At 46.2% G+C, this 23863-nt stretch overlaps 2 protein-coding genes across 2 annotated transcripts in view; both read left to right on the top strand.

The window, feature by feature from the left end:
• TTC1 (tetratricopeptide repeat domain 1) overlaps nt 1-23863 on the top strand; it is a 169839-nt gene that overhangs the window by 79631 nt on the left and 66345 nt on the right. The gene's annotated exons all lie outside the window — the stretch shown is intronic.
• Nucleotides 11903-14051, top strand: JUNB (JunB proto-oncogene, AP-1 transcription factor subunit). The gene is made up of 2 exons (XM_053376431.1): nt 11903-12071; nt 12476-14051. The coding sequence occupies exons 1-2, from the start codon at nt 11934-11936 to the stop codon at nt 13379-13381; spliced, it is 1044 nt and encodes a 347-aa protein (XP_053232406.1). The 5' UTR covers nt 11903-11933; the 3' UTR covers nt 13382-14051.

A 23863-nucleotide genomic window follows, 5' to 3' on the forward strand; every position in this document is an offset into this window, starting at 1 on the left:
AGCACTGGATGAGCAGTGGGGTCTGCTGATTAGAAAGCTAGAGAACAAAGGAACATTTCTTACATTTGGCTTCGGATTTCTGAGCCTGGTTGAAAATTGAGAACTAGGATCCTGTGGAGTGAGTTGGGTCTGGTTTTGAGCAAATTGGAACCAGCTTAATATCCATCTTTCAGATTTCCAGCTGGTTGGCAACATAAAGGTAGCATGCTGCTGGCTACACCCAGTGCCGCGAGTACATTCTTCTGGGACTCTGTGCCCTGTGGCCAGGCCTGGCTCTGTTACAGCCTCTCCCCTGATAAGAGCCCTACCTCTGTCTCTGTTTTTATGACTGTCTGGCGTTTAGTCCAGACCAGGTTTGTTTATTTCTGTCAGAGACCGTTCAAGTGGGAGTCTCCATATGCATGTCCCATTTGGAGAGGGCAGCTAAGGGCTGCTGGCTGTGCCAGAGCCCATGCGTGAGCACAGTTGATCCTTTTGTAGTGCATTCATCCATGTACAGGTGCCAGCCATAACCTTCCCCGTTTCAGACACTCCCCAAAGGCAGAAGAGGCTGCTACATTCCTCTCTCCCTCTGACAGCACATGAGCATCTGTGTAGAGGCTGCTCTGTTACAGTAATCGTGGAATAAAAACTCCTCTCTCTCTAGTTCTGAACTTTCAGTCTTCCAAGCTGGGGTTGCAGGCATGTGTTAGTTGCATTGTGGGTAAAAACACACACCCTGCTGTTTTGCAGCTGTTTGCCAGCAACATAAGTCTTCAGTTGATCTCTGTGTTTTTTATTTTCTTTCTAAAAGTGGATTCAAATCCCTACTTCACTCATAAGGTCATACTGGAAAAACCACCATTTTACTACACAGTGTCTGATTAACTGTGCAGTCTTATGCATTGTATTCAATGGGAGTTACTCCCAGGTTAAGTGTATATGGCAGTGAAGGGTTACCTGCAGCCTTGACTTAATTTTACATGAGTAACAAGGAGGGGAAGGGGAAGGGGAAGGGGGGGAGAGGGAAGGAGAACTCGGCCTGCTTTTGGCTCAGGTCCCAACAAGATTAGTGTTCGGCCAGCAGCAACAATGACTGAAGTGGAGTACCTGGCCTTTTTGAACAGAGAGCTTAGTTGGAGACGAGTGCTTGCCTTGTGTTTGGGAGACACCACTCCCTGCTGTCCGAAGAACAGTGTGTTAGGGCAATTCAGTTCAGACAGGACACAGCATCCACATGTAATAAAGGCTGGGAGGGGGGCAGGAGTGAGAGCCAAGGGTGAGTCACAGCATTTCAGCTGTATAGCATTGCTGCCCCCTTCTCTAGTTTACATGTGTGGGGTGCCTGGCCCCCCTTGTGGTTGGAGTGGAGCATGGGTTGCTGTTGGGTGTGTCTGGAGTTCCAAAGTGATCTGCCTGTTGAGTCCTAGGCTGGAAAGCGCTATCAAAGTGCTCAGGTTCCTCTCTGTGTTCTGGTGCCGGCGTTATATTCCAGTTATCATCAGGGAATGTTCTATCCTCGCTTGGGGATTCATCCTAGCTGAGGTAAAATGTCATTTGGGACAAGATATATATAAAAAAATACGACGGGGGAAGTATATTCACAAGATATGCTCTCTTACAGTAAAGTTAAAGGAAAGCTATTTCAGGATCAAAAAGCTACATGGGTATTTCCAGTAGTCACTTAAAGTTTCTTCTGGATTTTGTTCTTTGTGTAGAAGAATTTTGAGCGTTCTGATATGGCAGTTCATTGGCACCTGCTGTGCCTCTCTGGATGGCAGAGCTGTCCCAGTCCTGATTATTTCCCCTTCCTCCTTTGGATAATTCAGCGGGGGCGGAGGTGGGTGTTATATTTAGTGCTTCCTATCCAATGATCCCAAAGGGCTTTCCACAGATGGGGAAGCTGAGGCCACAGTGGGGAAGTGAGTCACTCAGCTTCAGATGCTGAATCAGTAATAGGCCCAGGAATAGAACCCAAGAGTCCTGACACCAAACTCCTCCCAAAATCTGGATGGTCTCATTCCTTTATCAGAGATTGCAAATGCTTTAATCTGTTCCTATGTGTGGTTTTCCGTTTTCAGAAGGAAGTCTCAAATGGGGCTCGCTCACAAGTAAGCCAGTATGAGATTGCTTAAGGCCGTGCTCCTCTGTCTGCTTACTTTGTAGTAGCTCCAACTATACAAAGTGGAGTTTACTGAGTAAACAAACATAGGATTGAACTGCATGCAGGCATACATTAAAGTCTAGCTGAATTTGGTTTTTATGATGTATGCTTTGAATCCTACAGATTTAAATGGGGGTTGGGGGTCTATTAGGCTGTATTGTAGGCATCTGTCTGTCCTGAGATACATAGACTGCACCGCTGGAAGAGAAGTCAAACCATTGCGTAAGAAGCACTGAAGTGACCTCCCCCCCAGGGTGCAAGCCTGGGCAGTGTGTATGGAGGTCCTGGACTGCCCAGATAACAGGACCCCAGTCTTGGCCTCACTGATGTGATCCAAAGGAAAGCAGAGCAATCCATTTTGCACCAGTTTGGCTGCAGGAGTTGCTGGAAGGAAGTATACAAGGCGCCATCCAACTGTCTTAGGAACTCCTCTCCAGATTTATGTAGGGTTTACTCATCCTTTTCTTCTCCCATAGATATCCTGCATACCATACATTTAAAGTGCACAACTTTCCCCAATGAATCCTGGGAATTGTAGCTCTGTTGGTATAAACTACAGTTCTCAGGATTCGGGGGCGGGGAGAGCTCTTTAAATGTGTGGACACAACCATAGAGTTTATTATACCAACTGCATTAAGGATTGGGAGACAACCATACACATACTTTTATGGAAGTTAGTCTAATTGAACTTAATAGGACCTACATTTGAGCAAACATATTTAGGGTCAAACTAAAGGAGTGGTCCTATTCTTAGGGTTGTATCCAGCTGAGTTCTGCTTAGAGGAGATCCATAGCAGCTTTTGAAGTTAGCCATGCCCATTAATTTCAATGGGTAGGACCAGACTGTTTACCTGCTTGGCAGGGGGTTGGACTCGATGGCCCTTGTGGTCTCTTCCAACTCTATGATTCTATGATTCTATGACCTGATAGTAAAGCCAATGGAACTCAATGGGTCTGTCTTCTGAGTAGATATGCATGGTTCCTATAGGGATAAAGAGTTCTTGAGTTAACTCAGGCCCAGCCACTTTACAGCTTTCAAGTTCAGAGTCATCCCTTTCAATTGTGCCTTGGATAATTGTGGACTATACCAAGAACCACTACTTTTCGATAGAAAAAAGGTTTGAGTGAGTAATGGTAAACCATCCCAATGGCTCAGTCAGGGATACCAATAGCATTTTCTAGGCCAAGCACACTAGATGAGGATTCAGACCAGGGCCAGATTTACAGTAGGTTTGATGAGCCCTAAGCTACTGAAGGTAATTGGGCCCTTTATATGTCCAGCTGTCCTTTGTCAACAACAAATTGTCACTGTTTTTTATGTTGAATATATGCTATATGGTAATTTATGGACCTAATAGGTATCTAAAGCCATTTGCACATAACAAAATATGTATTTTATCAAAGTAATTGTTGAACTGAAATACAATTAAGAAGTATATTAATAGCAAACCAGTGATATTTTAGGGAGCAGGCTAGCAGGCTGGGCCCATTACTTACATCATAGGAGCCTACATAACACAAAACAAAACACTGTTGCTGTATGTAGGTTTTATTTTATTTGTTTTTTATCTTACATTTTGGAAATGTAAATCCAGTGTTTTTGCTTTAATTTTTTTGGGGGCCCCCAAGAGAGTAAGGCCCTAAGCTATAGCTTGTTTAGTCTATACGTAAATCCGGCACTGATTGAGACCTCTGGCCCAGTTGTGAAAGAGGATACAAATTTGCATAACATTTTCACATGCTTCCTGTGTATGGCAGCTTGCATCCTCCTTTCCAAGTGGGGTGGAGAGCTCAAAAATAAAAAGGGGGCCATGTGGAACTGAAAAGATGTCTGATAAACAGAATGTAATCAGGTGAAACTTTCCCCATCATTTTATTTTGATACTAGAAAAAAACAACCTGTTGGATTCCTGCCTGCCACACAGCTCTAAAATGCAGAAGAGCCCTGCGCTCCCCCAGTGCAAACCCTAAAGCATGCAAACAATTCAAGTTATTGTATCTTTCCCCATCAATTGTTACTGGGCTGGCAATACTACATTCAGTCCAAAACCAGGTATACTTCTGATGGCAGTTAGGAGAGGCCAAGGGGAGGTTAAAAGAGATTTAACATTTACGGTAATCAAAAGTTCATGTGCCCATGCTTCTATAAATTCCAGATTAAATTGTCAAAAAGCATGTAGTGTATTCTAAGAGCATTTGTTGTGATTATTTTTATACCTCATAATCACTACACTAGGGTTTACAGCACAGGTCAAACAGCCACTCTTTTCTCTCTCCCTTTTTCCTTTAAGTAAAAAGGATTTAAGTTTTTAACATGAATATATCCACAGTGGTACCTCGGGTTAATAACTTAATTCGTTCTGGAGGTCCGTTCTTAACCTGAAACTGTTCTTAACCTGAGGTACCACTTTAGCTAATGGGGCCTCTTGTTGCCGCCCCTGCAACAACTTCATCCTGAAGCAAAGTTCTTAACCCGAGGCACTATTTCTGGGTTAGCGGAGTCTGTAACCTGAAGTGTCTGTAACCTGAAGCGTCTGTAACCCAAGGTACCACTGTATTTTAGTGTTATACCAGCATCAATAATCCATCCCCAGGAATCCCTCCATGGCTGTAAAGTAACAAACTACCCCTACCCAACATGTTGTTCCTACAATCACCTTATTCCCCCACAAAACCCCTGCATTTCCTAGAATTGAAAACAAACCCATTATATCAAGAGACAGGATAACAACACTAGACTACACTGCAGGGTTGCCATATCCTGCTCTCTTTCTCATCACCCCTGCCCCAGCAATATTAATACAGCAGCACTGGGTTACTCTGCAGGGCTGATATAACCCATGTTTTCTCAGCCATAATAGCCACAATCCTGCCATACAGATATACTAATGATGGGTTTTATTTTTATTTGCACTAGCAGAGTAATTTTAAAATAATGTTTACTCAGAAAGCACGCACACACACAGTTTTTAAGAGTGAAAAGGCATGGTCTCTTTCCTGCTTTTTTGTTTTTGGATGGACATGCACAGCTATATTTAACTCTTGGATTTCTCAATTATTTTTTTCTGGGCAACAGTCGCTTCTCTACCAGGGAAGATGGAAAAATACAGTTTCAGAATGAACCAGGAAGTGTCTTCTCCATTGTCTGGATAATGGATGTCCTGGGTCATTTTTGAAGTCATTTTTGGACCTTCTTCAGGCTTGTATCACTCTAAATTTCTCTCTATCACTAGTCAATCACATCTCTGACTTCACCCATTGGCTAAAAACACTGAGAGATGAGAGCAGGCTTTTTCCTCATAGTGCAGTTGTTTTGAATGGTGCCTGGAAATTTTGCTTCATAGTGTTTGTTCCAAAATGCTGAGAGACTGAATTTTAAAAAGAAAAGAAAACTCAGCTGCAGGCCCCACCCTCTGGCTCTGCTCCTGGTACAAATGTACCACCTGCACCCTTATCTTGGTGGCCATAGGTTAAATGGAGCCATGTAGCAGAGTACAAATGGCAAAATAAAGAACCAAATTCCAATTCTTTGAAAAGCTAGCACCCTGTGGAATGACTTACTGGTGAAACATAATCAATCACAAAATATATAATGCATAGTTAGTTTTTAGGCTGTCGTCTTAAGTGCACTGTAGAGTCATTCCTATCGATTGTAATTTTTAAAGGCTTGAAGCCCTAATGAAGAGCAATTTAGCAATGTAATTAATGTACTGAATGCCAGATTAGCACACAAATGAAGTTGACAAGTTAACCTATACTTGGTCACTAACACAGAAAAAGTTCAACTGCGGTTTTGTCTTGCATGCATTGGATTGAGTCCAGCTTGTCTGAAAGCAGCGGGTTTTTGGCCACTGACTGCAATGGGAGAGGAATTGTGCCTTTCCTTTGGATAGCTCAGGGAGAAGACGGAATTTGTAACTTGGGTGTGATGGTACAAAAGTGTTGGGTTGATATTTGATTCAAGCATACATTGCAATATTTGAAATAGGTTGCTTCTGAGAATCTCATTATTAAAAACCTGAGAGGAAAACAGAAGAGAAACCCATACTGCCTGGAAAGCTGCCACTAACCAAACCTCCTCAGATCCGCACCGCTACTCAGCCACCCACATTTCATCATTTTAATTGTGCTCCCTCCTGCCCTTATTGATTGTGCATTCAGACAGACAGCTCTAGCACATTCATGTGGTAAGTTCAGATAGACATTTTTTCCAAACCTGATGTAATCTCCAAAAGTGCACAAATATAAAATGCAGTTAAATGATGATGCCACTTCATTCATCCACCTCCCCCCCCCCGCCCCCAAATATCTCCATGCCAACAATACCAAGCAACCAGTTGTGCGGCTGCATAATCTGCCCAGGTCCAGCTTGTCCCTTGTGTGGAAAAGAGGTTTCAGGGGATTCAAGGGTGCACGAAAGGTCCCAAAAGCTAAGGCTGGGATCTAGCATGAGGAGCTGTCCAAGGTTAGATTTGCCCAGGATGTTGGAAGACCCTTTCAGGAAAAAGGAATTCTAAACATCACTCCCTCTGATAGGCAGTTCATAGGACTCTTCAGGAGTGAAATAGCTATGCACACTATATATATATAAAAGCAGAATCCTTGTGTGTTCTTCTCGGTCAACAGTGCAGTATTTCAATGACTCCAACTTTTTTAGTAGGTGTTGCAGCTCTTCCTGGATCCTTACCTTGAGCTGTTCCATCCTCTATTCCTGTTCCTGATTTCCTTTGCCCCACCTTCTTTGTTCCAGTTCTTCATGTACTTTGGACTGTATTATTGGTTATGATCTGTGTTTTGGCCTTAAACTCAGACTCCACTCTGGGTTTCTTGGAGTGTTTTCCTCAGCCTGGCCTGTTGCACTAGCCTTGATTTATAGAAATGTACCTCCAAACCAAGACAGCCTTGACGAGTGGAGCCTGAAATTGCAAAGTCTGTGAACCCTACACATTATAAAGACTATATCAGTGCTTCATCCAGTCTCCCTTTTGGCCCCTAATTTCTCCCTCTGCCTAAAACCACTCCTCTTCCCCCCAACCCCCCCCCCGCAAAGCACTATTTGATGCCCTGTAATACTTTTTTTACAATTGTATCACACTGTGGATCTGTAATCTTTTATTCCTGTGCTTTACAAGATAAAGAACAGCTCAAAACAAAACCCAAAGAGTACAATCTTAGTCATACAGAAAATGCATAGTCCTTACCTTTTATTTGTACTCAGTTTTTATGTGGTTCTAAGGAAATTACCACATTTGTCCCTATTGACCCTTTGAATAGGGACTTTTGAATGCTTTTGTTTTATTAGAAATGCAGAAAAGGTAAATTATACTTCTGCATGGATGACCCTTGGGGTCCCTTCCAACCACAAATCTATGATTCTATGTCACGAACATCTATCCTGGGGTTTCTGCTGAATGGAGTTATAATCAATTAAAAATGGTTCCAAATTATAAGAAAAATAGCAGTGTATTTTAGAACTGCAAAAGACCTGATGTGGCGTCACTAGTCGGATATTTCTGACTTTTATTGGTAAGCGGCAGAAGAGTTCCTTTGCATGCTGTGCTGCCTGTCTCTTTCTCCCTGCCCTCGTTATGCAAGCTCTCCAAGGCCGGGAACCTTTTAAATGCTTGCTATGCAAGGGTGTGTTGCCTGCCGCACCCTAACCTTCACCCTCCCGCACGATGCCCGAGTTAAGCAGGCAAACAAAGGCAGCGATTAATGGGCAATGCCAGGGGCTGGCACTTCCTCCTGTGGTGCCTGGAAGGAGGAGAGCAAGATCCAGGGCTGACCTTCATTCCAGCCAGATGGAGTCTGCTACATTTCCCCACTGTGGCAAGGGACTCCTGGATCACCTCCGTTCATCACATACGATTTCTGTATTAATTACTCACCTGTGGCACTGTAGCTTCTGACTGTTCCCCAGACGTATGCTTCCCCCTTTGTGCAATTTCACCATTATTTAGTTTCATGCAGCTTCCCACCCCTCATTTCATTAGTCCCTGCAAATACGGTAGAGTTTGGATTTACATCGATGGCAGATAGAAAGTTCTGGGACTTTCAGGAAAACCCAGAGTTGTATTTGTCTAGGGAGAGTGTACTGCCACATTCTAGTATAAGGCTATCAAAATATGAGACAAGCTAAACCAAGGACCCATAGGTCAAGTGGACAAGCTGCAAAGCCCTCCTAGATAACGTTCTGTTGTATACATTGAGCCAGGAAGGGAAACCTGCTATGCCCAGCCTACTTCTGAGTGGTAGATTTTGCCCATTTGTTAACAGTGTTCCTGGGCAAAGCGAAAATGGTACTCCCTCTTTTCATTATCTTTTTGCTTCTCCATGGTTCTTCTTTAGGCATCTTAAAGTTTGACTTCATTTGAGCAAAACTCACCAGGTGTTTAGCTCACAAGCTTTTACCAGGGCCAGCCAGCTTTGGGACATGTGAAATATAAGTAAAGACATGATCACGTGGAAAGAGTTTTCCTTTACTACTAAGTAATAATTATCAGCCGTTACACATCATGGGCTAGGAGGAAGGACTTCCAGCAGAGCCTGGGCCCCATCACCTCTAATTTTAAGAAATAGGTGCTGCTTAATACATGCCACAGTCCTCTGTGACCCTCACTCTAGCCTTTTTCTTTGTACCACTTGAAAGATCATGGACCAGGCAGAACAGTGGACATTTCTAGGCAGTGGTGCAATTAGGTAATTTTAGACTCTGGACTTAATAATTGTATGTGGGGGAGCTCGACGGATGATAATGTATATTATTTCACCTATTTCAAAATGTGGCAAGCTGGCCATAATTGCATTTGGAGGTCCTGCTGTTCTTTTACTGAGCAGGACCTTACTCTTCTGCTACAAATTCTTGCCCCAACAGCAGTGTTCAAAACTCCCATTGTTCTGGGTGAATTTTGCAACAGGGAATTTCATTAGCACAAGCAGTTTCTGAGCTCTGGGCGCAGTACAGCGCCTAAGATTTCAGATTAAAACTGCAGGGTGGAAGGAAAGGAGGACCTTTTTCTGCCTCCCTACTTCCAGCTACTCTCTGAAGACTGGAGAAGAAACCCTCTTAAGAATATTAGGGGGGTGGGCAGGGGAAGGACTAGACCCTGTGAAAAATGAATATAATGTTTTAGCTGTCGTTCATTCATTTTCAGCTTTTATTTTTGTTATTAAAAAGTGTGCCTAGACATTCCGTTGTTGTGCCCATAACCTAGGTTTAAGGTGCCATTTAGCTCCTAGCTTTCATATCTCAGTTTCTAACACTGCCTGACAGTACCATTGTTTCTACTCTTTGTTTTGTCCAAGTTATATTTGAAGAGCCCCATACGTTGTTTTATTTCATACTAGAATATTTTATTATACTGTGCATGAGAATCGGGCAAATGACTCATAGAGTAGTTTTCAGAGACAAGTGGGTGGGATTCTACTAATGAGTCCCATTAACAGAAGCCCATGCAAGGATATCTGCCAGTGGATCAGGTCTCCCCCCACCCCGAATAGTGTGCATGGGAAGAAGAGGGGAAATCATTCCGTCTAGCAAGCTCAAATGCTTGCGCTGGCGAAACAATTGCTGTAGTGTAACACTGAATTCCTTACTCTATATACGGGGGGAGGGAGAGAGGTTTCATTTATTAGAAACAGCTGTTTAATTATCAGACAAAATGATTAGCCCTCTACCATTACTATTACTGAGAGGAAGTGCAATCTTCTACATCCTTATCTGAAAGTAAATTCCATTCAAGGCAACTGTCCCAAAAATGAAATGTATTAGGACTACCAGAATGTCAAGTTGCAGTCACCAAGGGCCACAATCCCTTCTGGGCAATGTTATGGGGGGCACATGCCAATATTGACCAGAGGCAGCCAAGCAAAAATGCTCCAGAAGGGTGTGAAGCAGTGCCAGTGAGAGAATGGTCTGGGGAGAAGATATGTAGGTGTGGAGGGTGCATGGTCTGCGGAGAGTCCTGAGGGCCAGATAGGGAGGCCTGGAGAGCTGCATTTGGCCCCCATGCCTGAAGTTCTCTCCCATTACACACTTATGGTTGCTGAAACAACTCATAACTTATTAATAAACCTCTCTCTCTTTACAATTCACACCCCCTTGAAAATGTATAAAGATCAGCTAAAGCTAATACCTGATATTTGCAGGGAGATGGATCGTTTGTTAAATATATTAAACCCTGGGAGAAGAATGTGATGAAGCTTCTCCCAGATGTCTGGGTGATTGTGTATACGTGCAAGGAGATGAAGCTAGAGAACTGTATGTAATACATACTCATGTTTGTAGAAGAAGCGAGACCCACCCAAAGTATGGCCACTGGGCTTGATTATCACCTTGCACCTTGTACTTCTAACTGTGGGTGAATGGGTTGGGTCAGGATTGGTATACCTGTGCAAATCAGAGTCTTTAGATGTATGTATTTGTGGGGCCCCTCCTCAGAACTCACCTTTTCCATTAAGTCTTTAACTCCTTAATTCTCATGCCCAACAACTGTAACCAGGTGTAACTTCATTTGCTTTCATACACCTTTGGTTACCGGTGCCTCTCCCTCCTGCCTTTCTTCCCCTATATTCTTTTCTTCCACGCTGTCAAAATTTAGACTGGAAGATTATTGGGGGCAGGAAACTGTGTTTCTGAAACTCTGCTAAGTGCCATGAACATAAGTGATGTGTTGTCTTGTGATTAATGATTTTATATAAGAGTAATTTTACAGTTCTGAACTTTGGGTGTACATCTGGCCTTTGGTGTTTTTCTCCTCTGGAATTTGAATGTAGTATACAAGTCTCTTTAAGGTTGTATGTATGTTTATTTTGAAGATGGCAGGGTGCAGCTTTATGTTTGGGTTAAGTCTTAATGTGGCATTTAAGTGTTTGCAGTTTGTGAATACAGCTTCTCCATTTGGAATGAGATTCTTCTGTACATATTTCTATAGTATTGGTGTACTTATGCATGAATCCATCTCAGGCTGCACATTTATTTAGTTACTGACATTGAGTCAATGTCATGTGTGCAGTTAGACCTTATAAGAAAGAGCACTCTGTGTCCAGAGGTTGTGTGTTATTGTACGTATGTCTAGTCAGACGCTACTGTTCTGGGTTTAAAAACTTCTCCCTGGAAGGCGTTTCAAATGATTACCTTTCTACATGTGTGTGACTGCCATACATACAACATAATACAAGTTCTTCCAAAGAAATGCCCTTCCCTGGGATTTGATAATGAAGAAAGCCCTCCTATTGCCTCACCATCAGATGGGGCTTCTCTCACCTGGAAGGTGAAGCTGACATCCCAACTGAATGTGGCATATTTATCTGACACGTATCTTCCAGGGAGCTGCGCTTGACTTCTGGGGCTTTATGTGAATTTCACCCCCCCACAACAACCCTGGGACAAAGACCGCCCAGCGAGTTTAACCTGTGAGAGGGAATCTGGAGCGGCCTCTCCCGCCTCCAGCCCTTCCAGCTGTCAAAAACCGCTCGTCTATATGCCCATGGCCTGTTTTACCACCTTTCCGGTGGCTGAATGTTAACCTTGCCCCTGTGTGGGGGGGGCTGTGGCACTGGAGGGCTTGGTGCGTGGCGCGCTCTTCCCCCCTCTCTTCCCCCGGGGCCCGCGTGCGTCCTTCTCTCTCTCTCGCTCCCGGGCTCCCTCCCGCCCAGCCTCTGACGCGGGCGCCTTTACAACTCCCCCCTCCCCGGGGCTGTTTACTGGAGCACGAGCTGCCGAGCAATGAGCTCAGTTCCCCCTTCGCGTGCGCCGCGGTGGGCGGAGGCGCTCTGGGCTGCTCAGCCAATGGCGGCTCGCTTCCGCCGCCGCCGAGCGCCTGCCCGCAATAAAAGGCTCCGGGAAGCGCACGCTGCAGCTGAGATAACTCGCAAACCTGCAATCGCCAGCGCGCGCCGGAGGCTCTCTCTCGCTCTCCCTTCGCCGGTACGGTACCTGCTCCTTTTTGCTTCTCGGGGAGGGCTCGAAGCCGGCGCGCCTTCTGGTGGGGGACAGACAACGCGTGAACCATCCCCGCTAGCCGAGCTTAGTCAGGGCGGGTGGTTGGAGAAGCCGCCGGAAAGACGAGCTCCCTTCCTTCCTTGTGAGTGTCTCTCCGAAATCTGGAAGTGAAGCTCAGGGAGGGAGGCGGAAGGAAGCGCGCTGCTGCCCTCGTTTCGGGGAGCGAGAGACTCGACCCGCGGCGCCCCCTAGGCAGAGGCAGCTAGGGAAAAGGCTCGATCCCGGACGGTCCCAGCCCGGGTTCGCGACCCCTTCCCAGCGCGCGGCTGATGTGCACGAAGATGGAGCAGCCTTTCTACCCTGACTCCTTTCTCTCCGGCTACGGGCAGGACTACAAGACGCTGAAGTCGGGCATGGCTCTGAACCTGTCCGCGGAGCCCTTCCGCGGCCTGAAGTCCCAGCTGCCGCACCACCTCCGAGCCCCAGAGGACGGCCCCGCCGGGTACTTCCCGGGCTCGCTGCCGCCGCAGCAACAGGCCGACACCGGGAGCTCGTCGCTCAAACTAGCCGCCCCGGAGTTGGAGCGCCTGATCGTCCAGAACAGCAACGGGGTGATCACCACCACCCCGACGCCGCCGGGCCAGTACTACTACCCGCGCGGGGCCACCGAGGAGCAAGAAGGCTTCGCCGACGGCTTCGTCAAGGCGCTGGACGACCTGCACAAGATGAACCACATGCCGCCGCCCAATGTCTCCATCGGAGCGGTGGCGGCGGCGGCGGCAGCAGCGGCGGCGGCCTCGTCGGCCAGCAGCGGCTACGCGGCCTCCCTCCCGCAGGAGCCGCCTCCCGTCTACACCAACCTGACCAGCTACAACCCCTCGGCCACGCTGAGCACCACGTCCAGCTACCCCAGCGCCAACCTCAGCTACATGCCGCAGCCGCACGGCCTGGCCTTGCCGCACCCTTCGCGAGGCTTCAAAGAGGAGCCCCAGACGGTGCCGGATATGCAGAGCCCGCCCGTGTCGCCCATCAACATGGAAGATCAGGAGCGCATCAAGGTGGAGCGGAAGCGGCTGCGCAACCGCCTGGCCGCCACCAAGTGCAGGAAGAGGAAGCTGGAGCGCATCGCTAGGCTGGAGGACAAGGTGAAGACCTTGAAGAGCGAGAACGCGGGACTGTCCAACACGGCCAGCGCGCTGCGGGACCAGGTAGCGCAACTCAAGCAGAAAGTCATGAACCACGTGAACAACGGCTGCCAGCTCCTTTTGACGGCCAAGATGCAACAGTCCTTCTGATGGGCGGCGATCCCTGCCGTCTCAAAGACCTTTTTGGCGGGTGGGGTGGGGAGAAGAGAAAGAGGGGACTTGTAATGCAAAAGTTTACACGGAACCGGACTGACGAGCCCAGTTCCCAACTCTTCTGTTCCTGAAGTCCTGTTTTCCAAGTTGTTATGTCTGTGACTCTCAGTCTGGTGGATCCAGAACTCCGGTCTGTGCTGAGTGTGTGTAAGAGGTTTTTTTTATATATATCTGTATGTGAGAGTGATTTCGTGCGTGAGTGTATTTAAAAGAAAAAACAAAAGCCTTTTTTCCACCCCTTCTGCTGCGTCGCTGGCTGGTGCAGTGGAACTGGAGGTACTCTGGACAGAGCCAGAAACTGGCCTTCTGATCTCTTCCTTGTGCCAGCAGAAAAAGGAGATGATCGCTTAATTTATAATTGAAACAAAAGGGACCAGAACAGAGGATGGCAGGGAAGGGATGAAACCTCAGCACCTCTCTCCCTCCCAGGAGGCCACTGTACGGACAAAAGGGGTCACTGGGGGAAAGGGGAGCGGGAGAGGATTGTTTACTACTTGTGCTCTTAATTTCTTTTGAGTCCTCAAATTCAGTTTTTTTTTCTTCAAAAGATTGTATTTGTGTTTTTGACTTTTTATTGAAGCTATTTAAGTAAACATGTTCTAACTAATTTCCGTTGTGTGCCTCTTAATCTGCTGTCTGCTCTCCTAGAGATTATTTTACAAGTTGTTTGGGGGGGTTATATCGGAAAAATCAGACTTTTATTTGTAGCTGTTGTTTTTTTAACAGCCTCTCAGTTTCTTTAGGGGCAGTTTTAACTCGCTTGCTCTTCTTTTCTTGAAGTTAAAGTTTAGAGGGATGGGAGAGGAAAGTTGTTGCCAAGATGTAACCAAACCTAATAGCCCTCCTACCGGTAGCTGGCCCTTCGCCTTCCCTGCGTGTGTCTTTAACTCCTTACTGGGTTATTTCCCTATAAACCTACGATAATTTAGGCACGTCATCTCTGTTGTCTCTAACTGCGACCCCCCCTCCGATGTTTTCCCTAACCAATCGGATCTAGGCCTTTTGAATGTGCTGCGCTACTGTTGTGCCTTGTTCCCCTCTCCGCTTCACGTCATTTCCCGGGTTTGGGGGACTGTTCTCCCTCCCCTCCCTCGCCGCGCCCCACTTTCCTTTGATGTCAGACTCGGAGCCTTGATGCGAAAGCGCTGGTGCTCAGAAAACCAGCTTGAGCCTCTTTCCCTTTCCCTATAGCGAGGGACGGGAAGGGGAGGGCGTGCGCCCAAAAGCCCCGAGGGGCGGCCTCCCACACGCCGAGCTTCATTTCCTTGATCTCACAAGTTCTGACTTCAGCTCCAGTGGGTGGAGCCTCCGGGGTAAAAAGGAGGGGGCTTTTCGCGCTGACGCAGAGGAAGATGGCCATATATGGTCAGTTTCTGCCTAGTGACGCGTTTCTGGTAGGGCTCCATTCCGGGAACCCCCGCCCACGTTACCAGGCAAAGGGCCTTGGACGGTGTCGATTTCCAGCCAAAGAAGGAAGGGGGTGATGCTTTGGGGCTGGGAATGTCCCAGGGTGCAGCAGATCCGCAAAACCCAGCGGGCCGAGGTCGGACGGGGTTGGCCCGTGAGAGCAACCCACATGTCCTGCGGGGGAATGTGAGACACATAACATGTTACAGGACTCTGGGGTTTGGTAAAAAAAAAAAAAGGTTAACTTTCCCACAACGGTTATCGCTGCCGGTAACTGAAACTATTGCAGACGGAGCTCTGCCAGTCGCAATTAAACTATTTTTTGGCTTGTTTTCCAACCTCAACACCTCCATGTTCCCGTTGTCTGGTGTTGAAAGGATAATTTATTATCCTGTTTTTCAAAGGTTCCTTTTGTTACAGAGTTTTGTACAAAGGATGGATAAGCTTATGTACAGCAACTGTTGGCTGCTGCTATACAACTGATTTTTCCTTTCCTTTCACGGGACAACAGGCCTGTGAAATGTTTGAAGCAGCTGAGCGATAGTGCCTTGTCTGTGGCCGCCTAGTGAGCCCCATAGCTGAACAGGGGACCAAGTTAGGCTTCCCTTTCTCAATGCCAATGCAAGTCACTTCGGCACTGTTGCTGGACTGCAACTACCATCATTTGTGGCCACTGGCCACACTGTCTATAGCTGATGGGAGTTAGTGGAAAAAACATCTGGAAAGCCCCAAGTCCCCCACCTCCCCTAATTTGAGAAAAGGGATTTCCCACTGGAAACAAGTGTAAAGGGGGGAGATGAAGAAAGCTGTTAGATAAAAAACAACAAATCTCTAAACCTCCCCCAACAGAAATTGAATTAGTCCCACATGCAACTTCTGTAGCAGGAGGGTGCTTAATGAATTGCACCATTCTTGAGAGAACATAGATTTGAGGTCATTAAGGTGATACTAACAGATATAAAAATCTGTGTGGATGAACATTTTTTCTTTCGGGAGTTTTTAAGAGGGTTTTCCCCCTTTGCATATATGTTAATTTGTGGAGAAATTGAAGAGAGAAAGCTGTGTGAGTTACAAGCAATAACCTCCCGTAGCCAACAAATCATAGTGCTGCTGTCGTCTCTTTATCCCTCTGCTCTGTTGCTTGGATTTAATCCTAATCTATAAGCGGCTACTATTTTAGTGACTCTAAAAATGTGGAAAAATTCTTGCTCACTTGGTTTAGTTGTTCTGAATAATTAAACCATAATGCTTAAGATTTTTCTAAGCACTATGCATATGTGTGCTTGTGTATCTATAAGAATATTACAGTCCCTGCCTGTAGACTCACAATGTCATGATGCAAAAGGAAAAAATGAATGGGAAGGGAAGAGGAACACAAGCAATGGAGCAGCTGTTGTGCAGGCCAGTGGATGGGGCCAGGCTGGTCTCCTCGCCATGATGTTCTTCATGGGAGGCAAGAGTGCAGTGGCCCTGGGTCTCTTAGCAGGAGCCATAGTTTGCCTCCCTTGAGCTCTACAGTCCCAGGGACCTGTCGATAAATTAAGAGTCTGTTGACATCTTTTGCTGCCCCAGATCTGTGATACAGAAAAAACAATTTGTTAGCTTGTGTGTTTGTTTTGACTTTCTCCTGGAGGCATCAAGCTGATATGGCATACAGGAGTGTGAATAAGGGAGAAAATAGGATGGCCTACCAAGCAAGAGCCAGTAGAAGGGCCCAGGCCACTGAACATTGCTGCTGTTGCCAGCTGCTCACAATACAGCTGTCACTATGTGGGCTGTGAAACTCCAAGCATTCTGTATGTGGGTTCTGGCCTTGCTGGGGTTCTAGTGGATACTTCAAACTGGACATAATGAGAGTAAAACTGTAGGCAAGCCAAACAAGGGAGCTCATGGGAGCAGGATGTGGGATTCAACTTTTTCTCCAAAGAATGCTGGCCCTCAACCATTCAGCCACAGTTGAAAAGGTCAAGGTGACTCAGAAGAAAGTGGGCTATAGAGAGCCCTTATTCCCTGCCCTGGTCAGTAGGAGTTGATTATAAGGAAGAAAGGGAGTGTTTGGATTAGAATGGGACCATGTGCAAATGGTCACAATTGAACTCAAATGACCAACAGAATCTCTGCATCAGCCCTGTGGACTGAGATGCAATATAAGAGGTGGCACAGAGAAAAGAGTTTTGAACAGGGGGAATTTTTTCTCTTATCATCAAGGGTCTGGTGAAGAAAGTAGAATTGCTGGCTGGCATTCTTCATTTTTGCATGTAGCTTCTTCAAAGGCGTTTCAGTGAAAGAGACACTTAGAGCGGGGAAATCAAGTTCTTTATGCAAACTAGTAAAATGCATTGGCAAAAGAAAAAGTCCAGATGCTGTGGCGTATGGCTGCATGCATTAAGGATTAAGACATGAAGAAAGATTTGCCCTGTCCATTTCAGTTGTTGCATCTCAAATACTTTCATTTAAAATATTAAAAGGTCAGTCTTAGTTTTATGTTCCTAAAAAAGAAGAAGTGATAAATTGCCCTGTATCATTGCAAATGGCGGATCATTGCGGGAATGGGGCAGGTGTATTTTAAGACAGGTGAATAGTCAGGGACTGGGAGAAAAAGGAGACTTTTTCATTTCATAATCTAACTTTTGCTTAGTTGGGGATGAATGAGACTGGGATACAGGCAATAAGCTCCCATCCCATATCAGGAAGCCAAGGCAGAGCCCAGTGATGATGGGGACAGGGAGCCAGGAAAACAGCAGGTGGAAGGAGCTCTAAATGGGTCTGTGAGTCAGGGAGCCGAGACGTCTAGCTGGGTGATGGGGAGCAGCATTCAAGTTTCCTGGATTCTATTTCCAGACATGGGAGGGGAGTGCAGTCCCACTGTGTGTGTGTGTGTGGCATGGCATGGCATTAAAGGGAAAGTTGGGAACCAGAGAGCTACTACCACACTCATTGTATTCCATACCATCCTCTTTCTACCCGTTGCCTTCTCGTGGGTTTAGTGAGAATGACACGACTTGTTGCTGTCATCCAGGGGGTGGGGCAAGTTCCTTGCAGAACCAGCCTGGGGTTATCATCAACAACAACCTGATGTCCCCGGAAGCACGAGAAGCTGACGCGGAATGGAATGTGGCCACAGTGCATGCCAGAGCTGAAGGCCTCCCAGAAGGGCATGTGTAAGAAGCAAGAGGCACTTTGGCCTCATGTCATCCCTCTGGGCAAAAGAGGGGGAGGGGTAGAAGGGTGCTGTGTCACCTTCCAGCTCACATCCAGCTGGTTGAAATGGGATGTGAAGGTAAAGTAATGTGCTAAGGATATGTTTTAGCAGTCTAACGTCGCAAGATGAAATTATAGCAGAAGGGAAAACAGGTTCGCCAGGACCTGTGTAGCGTAAAGATCATGGGAGAAAATCAGAAAAGGACGGGCACAGACCAAGCTATAGTTATGGGGTTGGGGAGAAGCGTGGATCGATACTAGTAGCCAAAGCAACAGAGGGAGGTACAGTGGATTTGTGGCTCAGCTCCAAACAAGAAAGGTGGAGTGTTGCTTGTTTGTGCTTTTAAGGCAGAATTGCTCAATATGTATTTCTGCTTCACCAAGAAGGAAATGGTGATGAGACATTCAGTGCTGACAAAAACAAGGATGGGGAAAGGCCAAAGGCTAGGAAAACAGTTCACTTGGGCAATCTGAACTGATGTTGGTGGCATTTACGGAAGGAGCTAGTGGGGCAAACCTCTGAACAGCCAGCTGTCCTATTGCTGAAAACTGGCACAGTCTCAGAAAAATTATTTATTGCAGCATTATTTATCCTGCCCTTTTCCAGGAAGGGCTAAGTGCAGGTAACAACAGTGAAAAATAACTTTTTTTCCCCTTTCAAAACCCAGCTAGTTATAAATACCCATGCCTGCTTGACCTCCGGCTGTTGAATGCCAGTCCAGCTCAAAGAGGAAGGTTTTGACCACTCTTTTGCAAAGCCTCCTGGCATGGACTCCTACCGGACAGGAATTCCACTGTGAATGCCTCTGTGTTCCTTTCCTGTTCATGCCCAATGTAAGAAAGTGCTCTTTCATGGCAAAACTGACAAGAAAGAAGCCTCTGATATATGTAGCATCTAAGCCAGGGGTAGCCAACAAGGTGACCTCCAGAAGCTGGTGGGCTCCAAGTTCCATCAGCCCCAGCCAGTAGGGCCAACAGAGATGATGGGACTTGCAGCCCAGCAACATGGGGTTGAACTAGATGACCCTTCTACAATCTGGAGAACATCACATTGACTACCCTTGGACTAAGGCATTAAGGTAGGGGTAGGAAGCCTTATGTTTGGAGGCCAGATGTGGCCCTCTAGATATCTCTAACTGGCCCTTAGGATTCTCCCCCAGCCACACTCCACACCTTCATCTCTTTTGCTGGTTGGAATGTCGTTCAACTGTGATAATGTCTCTTGCCTGCTTGGGCTAGAGAGATGCAAGTGTAGAGACCTGACTGTGGGACTGGACTGTACAAAGAAAAGAGTCGCATATTTTGCTCCACCCAAAAGACGTGTGAGCCTTGAGCTGAAAATGTTTCCCCACCTCTGCAATAAGGGCTTTATAAGGTTGGCAGCTTCCTTGAACTGTGTCCAGACAGTCACTGAAAAAGATCCAAGGATGCATAGAATCTGATTTATTTACTTGGGGGAATATTGGAACAAACAAAACCATTCATTTACAAGATTAGAGAGAAAACTTCATAATCAACTTGCCTTTGTAAAAGACAACTACAGCACCAGTTTATCTTCTGTTTTTGATATGATAGTTTAGTAGCGAGACCTCAGTTGGTAATAGGGACTTCCAAGGCTTTTCACCAAATCCGCTATTTAACATTATATCCTCCTAAGAAGGCTTTTGGAATAAGGACTGAAGAAAATAATGTAAAATCAGCATTTGCTTGGTTGGAAGCCAGCATTTAATATATTCATTAATTATTTGGATGAGTGAGCGGTCAGTTACGCTTGCCAAATTTGCAGATGATAAAAGAATTGGCAGGAAATACATAGCATTCAAAGGATAAGCTAAAACATTTTAAAAACAAATCACCCAATAATTGACAAATCAGGCAGGCAGATTAAATTCAGCAAGGAGAAATCTCAACTGTTATACATGTGGACAATTATTCACTCTGTGCTCCAAGGATTAGATAAGGTGACCAATGGGTTTAAACCACAAGTAAGTACGTGCACAATAAACATTGTGTTTTGTTGGGAGGAGGTATTCAAAAGGGAAGGCTTTTCAATAATGAAAGTTAAAAAGTTGCATAGAAAGATAATGAATTTTCCTCCTCTAAGGGCTTCCAATAAGTATTTTAGACAGATAACCGTTGGGCATTTTCTTAGGGATAGGGTAGCCTGCTTAGAGGGTAGCAATTTCACTAAACCATCTATCTGGCCCACTCTAACTTTCAGAGTCTTTCATGTTGTGTGGGTGGGTGTGAGAAGGAAAGAGTTGTGACTTCTCGTTCTAGCTTCAGCAGGGGCACATTCGTGCTATCTTGTAAAGCCTAAGCAGTGGGATGTGTGAAGCGGAAAACCGTTCCAACCAGGATGAGTACAGTGCATAGGTTTTGGACGAGAAAGAGAGCTGTTTTTCGAGCCCCATCCACAATAATACAAATGAAGTGATGTATGCAAACCAAACCCTCTCCTGGGTGAACCTAGTATGTGCCAAGACTGTCTGAGAATTTGCAGAGCTGTGTCAGGTTCACCCAGGGGAGCTGCTCAGCCTTGTCCTGCAGTGCAAATATCTGAGCTGTTACGTCTTTCTGTTTAAAACAGCCTCGGTGCTCCTGAGGCGCCCAGTGGCGCTCTCTGCTGGCACAACCATTAGCCTACTTTTGCCTTCACTATGGCAACTCATCCTTCATAGTGTTCTGCCTCTGTCAGATTTATTTATATCCCACCTTTCCGGCAAGGAGCTTAAGGTGGTATACACAAGTCTCCAGCTCTCCATTTAATTCTTACAGCCGCCAGGTGAGCTAGGTTAGATAGAGAGGCTGGCTGGCCACCCAGCAAACATAAGAACCATCTGCTGGATTCAGCCACTGGCCCACCTAATCCAGCATCTCTTTCTCATATAGGCCAGCCAGATGCCTGAAAGCAGGACCTGAGTGCAGTAGTACTCTCCCCATCTGCAAATACCTCCGACAGTAAGACTGAGTTGGGAGTCGAACTCTGGTCTCCTCACTCCTAGGTAGGTCCAACACCATAACCACACAACTGCAGTCATATTAATTCTTCCGCACCCAGCTTGTTCTCCTTCGTGGCTCAAAAACAGGTAACCATATCCACACAGAGTAAAACCCACAAGGACAGCAAGACAATACCTCTTATTAGAAACCATCAGTGCTGACTATGCAAGTATTTTAGGGGTGGGCTCAGTTTTGGCACATCTGCTTTGCATTCTGAAAATCCCTAGCCTAACCCCTGGAGTCTTCAGGTAGGGCTAGGAAGGACTCCTACCTGAACTCCTAGAGCAGCAAAGAAGCCACTCAAGTTGGGGGACCCAATGCAGCCCTCCAGGCTATTCTCTTTAGCCCCTGGCCCTCTTCCCAAGTGTTTTTCCCTGGCTTGAATGTGTCCTTCAACTGATAATTAGCAAGTTTCTTTACGTTTGATGCTTTATTATATTTTACGTATTCTGTAAGCCACCCAGGGTGGCTGGGAAAACCCAGTCATATGGACGGGTATAAATAATAAAATGATTAATTGCTCCTGCTTTACTGAGAGAACAATGGAGAGTTGGAAGTGTAGGTGAGACTAGTTGGAGGGCACCCAACAATTTGGAAAGTACTCACAGTAAGGAAGAGATCCGGGGTTAATAAATATAGCAGGGTGGCGCTGTGGGTAAAAGCCTCAGTGCCTAGAGCTTGCCGATCGAAAGGTCGGCGGTTCGAATCCCCGCAGCGGGGTGCGCTCCCGTTGCTCAGTCCCAGCGCCTGCCAACCTAGCAGTTCGAAAGCACCTTCGAGTGCAAGTAGATAAATAGGGACCGTCTACTAGCGGGAAGGTAAACGGCGTTTCCATGTGCGGCTCTGGCTCGCCAGAGCAGCGATGTCACGCTGGCCACGTGACCCGGAAGTGTCTCCGGACAGCGCTGGCCCCCGGCCTCTTGAGTGAGATGGGCGCACAACCCCAGAGTCTGGCAAGACTGGCCCGTACGGGCAGGGGTACCTTTACCTTTACCTTTAAGAGTCCCCCATACAGTGGTACCTCAGGTTAAGTACTTAATTCGTTCCGGAGGTCTGTTCTTAACCTGAAGAACCATTTTAGCTAATGGGGCCTCCTGCTGCTGCCGCGCCGCCGGAGCCCGATTTCTGTTCTTATCCTGAAGCAAAGTTCTTAACCTGAAGCACTATTTCTGGGTTAGCGGAGTCTGTAACCTGAAGCATATGTAACCTGAAGCATATGTAACCCGAGGTACCACTGTATTGTGGATATTCAGATTTTTGTGTTCTACCATCACATTCGAGGGGAGAAAATCCACAGAGAGACCATGTTTGCACAGAGGATGGTAGCTCATCATTTCTCCTGATGCACACTCCTCCATTTCACACGCTCCTGTCCAGATTATGCTACAGTCATGCTCTAAGTGACATTTTTCTTAAACCCAAGGACCCAAAATTAAATCAGGGCTGGGTAACAAATACATTATAGCATATCAAAGGGTTGCATCATCACGTATCTAATGCATCTTTTCTACCCTAATCTCAAAACAGGCACTTAAAACATGAATATTCCCGTGGTTTATGCTCTGGCAAGGGTGAAACAGCTTCAACAGCGTGAAGATTAAGTTCTTCTTGGTGCCAGTTTCAATATTACAAAGTGAAGAGCACTAGTTAAACGGCAAACAGCACACCCACCTAGTTAAGAGTAGCAGGAAGTTTGACAGAAGTCAGAGGTATACTTATAAGGTATAAATTATACCTTGCTGTGCAAAAGAGCCCTGTCTGTGGTATTGTTTTGAGATTGCTTTTTGTGCTTAATACTCACATGGGAAGACAGATTACAAAGCACTGTCTAAAGGCCCCTTTTCATATGAAGTCTAGCAGAAAACAGAATTGGATAACAGTGGCGGAATATCGTTCAGCACAGTCGGACGCCATGCCTTCCAGTGTTGTATTCAAGCCTTGGGCACTTGCATGTTTGGAATCAGAGCGTTCCATGAAGTTACAGCATCCTCTACTGGCAGATGTATGGCAGTTCAGTATTAGAAACAAATGCTGTCCCATGAATTAAGCCTGGAAACTGCCGTCTGAAGTCCAAACTTACCAGTGCCTACACAGGCAGCGATGCCTCTGATACAAGAACGTCAATTTCCATATAACCCTTAAAGTGCAGCCAGCATCTTACGTGAGGGATAAGAAACTTGGGGCTCTTCAAATGATGCTGGACTCCCAATACCATCACCCCAGCCAGAATTACTGGCAGTCAGGCTTGATGTGGAGAGGGGGGTAACAACATTTGGAGGACAATAGGTGGAAAATTATGAACAGGCAGTCTGGAGCAACCCAACAACCATCACTATTCCAAAGCAGCATGCAAACATTTTCCACAAACACCTTTGCAACATCTCCTGTTGCAAAATTGTTTGGCGATAAAACTGCCCATTATGGGCTTTAAAAGAAATTAAGATCTCAAGAGTGATTGAGAACTAGCAGTGTCCATTGCACCCAACAGCCAGGTCTGTTTTAATTCCTCGACCTATTCACCTAAATGACATCCATTGAGAGGAAGGCTGCCAGGGTAACTGCGTGCGATGGCACAGGAAAAGTTTGTGGCCTTTGGAGGTGGCTTGGAATGAGAAAGAGGCAGAACCGTTTTGGCGAGCTGGCGGCACACTGCTGGAGATGCCTTGGACTCCAGTGCTGCACTGCTGTGGGGAACAAGCCCCACTTGAGATGACCATGCTGTAAGATTGGGACGCCCTCCATCTAAATTCAGGTGTAAATATGTGAATGAATCGTATTTCTTGAGACTAGTGTCACTCATGCAATCTG

The sequence above is a fragment of the Podarcis raffonei genome, chromosome 2, assembly GCF_027172205.1.
Source record: "Podarcis raffonei isolate rPodRaf1 chromosome 2, rPodRaf1.pri, whole genome shotgun sequence".
Classification (NCBI taxonomy): domain Eukaryota; kingdom Metazoa; phylum Chordata; class Lepidosauria; order Squamata; family Lacertidae; genus Podarcis; species Podarcis raffonei.

Excerpts from the sequence above, each read along its gene's own strand:
- JUNB (XM_053376431.1), top strand. The coding sequence starts at position 11,934 with ATGGCGGCTCGCTTCCGCCGCCGCCGAGCGCCTGCCCGCAATAAAAGG. Across the intron at positions 12,072-12,475 it reads CTCTCGCTCTCCCTTCGCCG|GACTACAAGACGCTGAAGTC; the intron begins GTACGGTACCTG and ends GGCTACGGGCAG.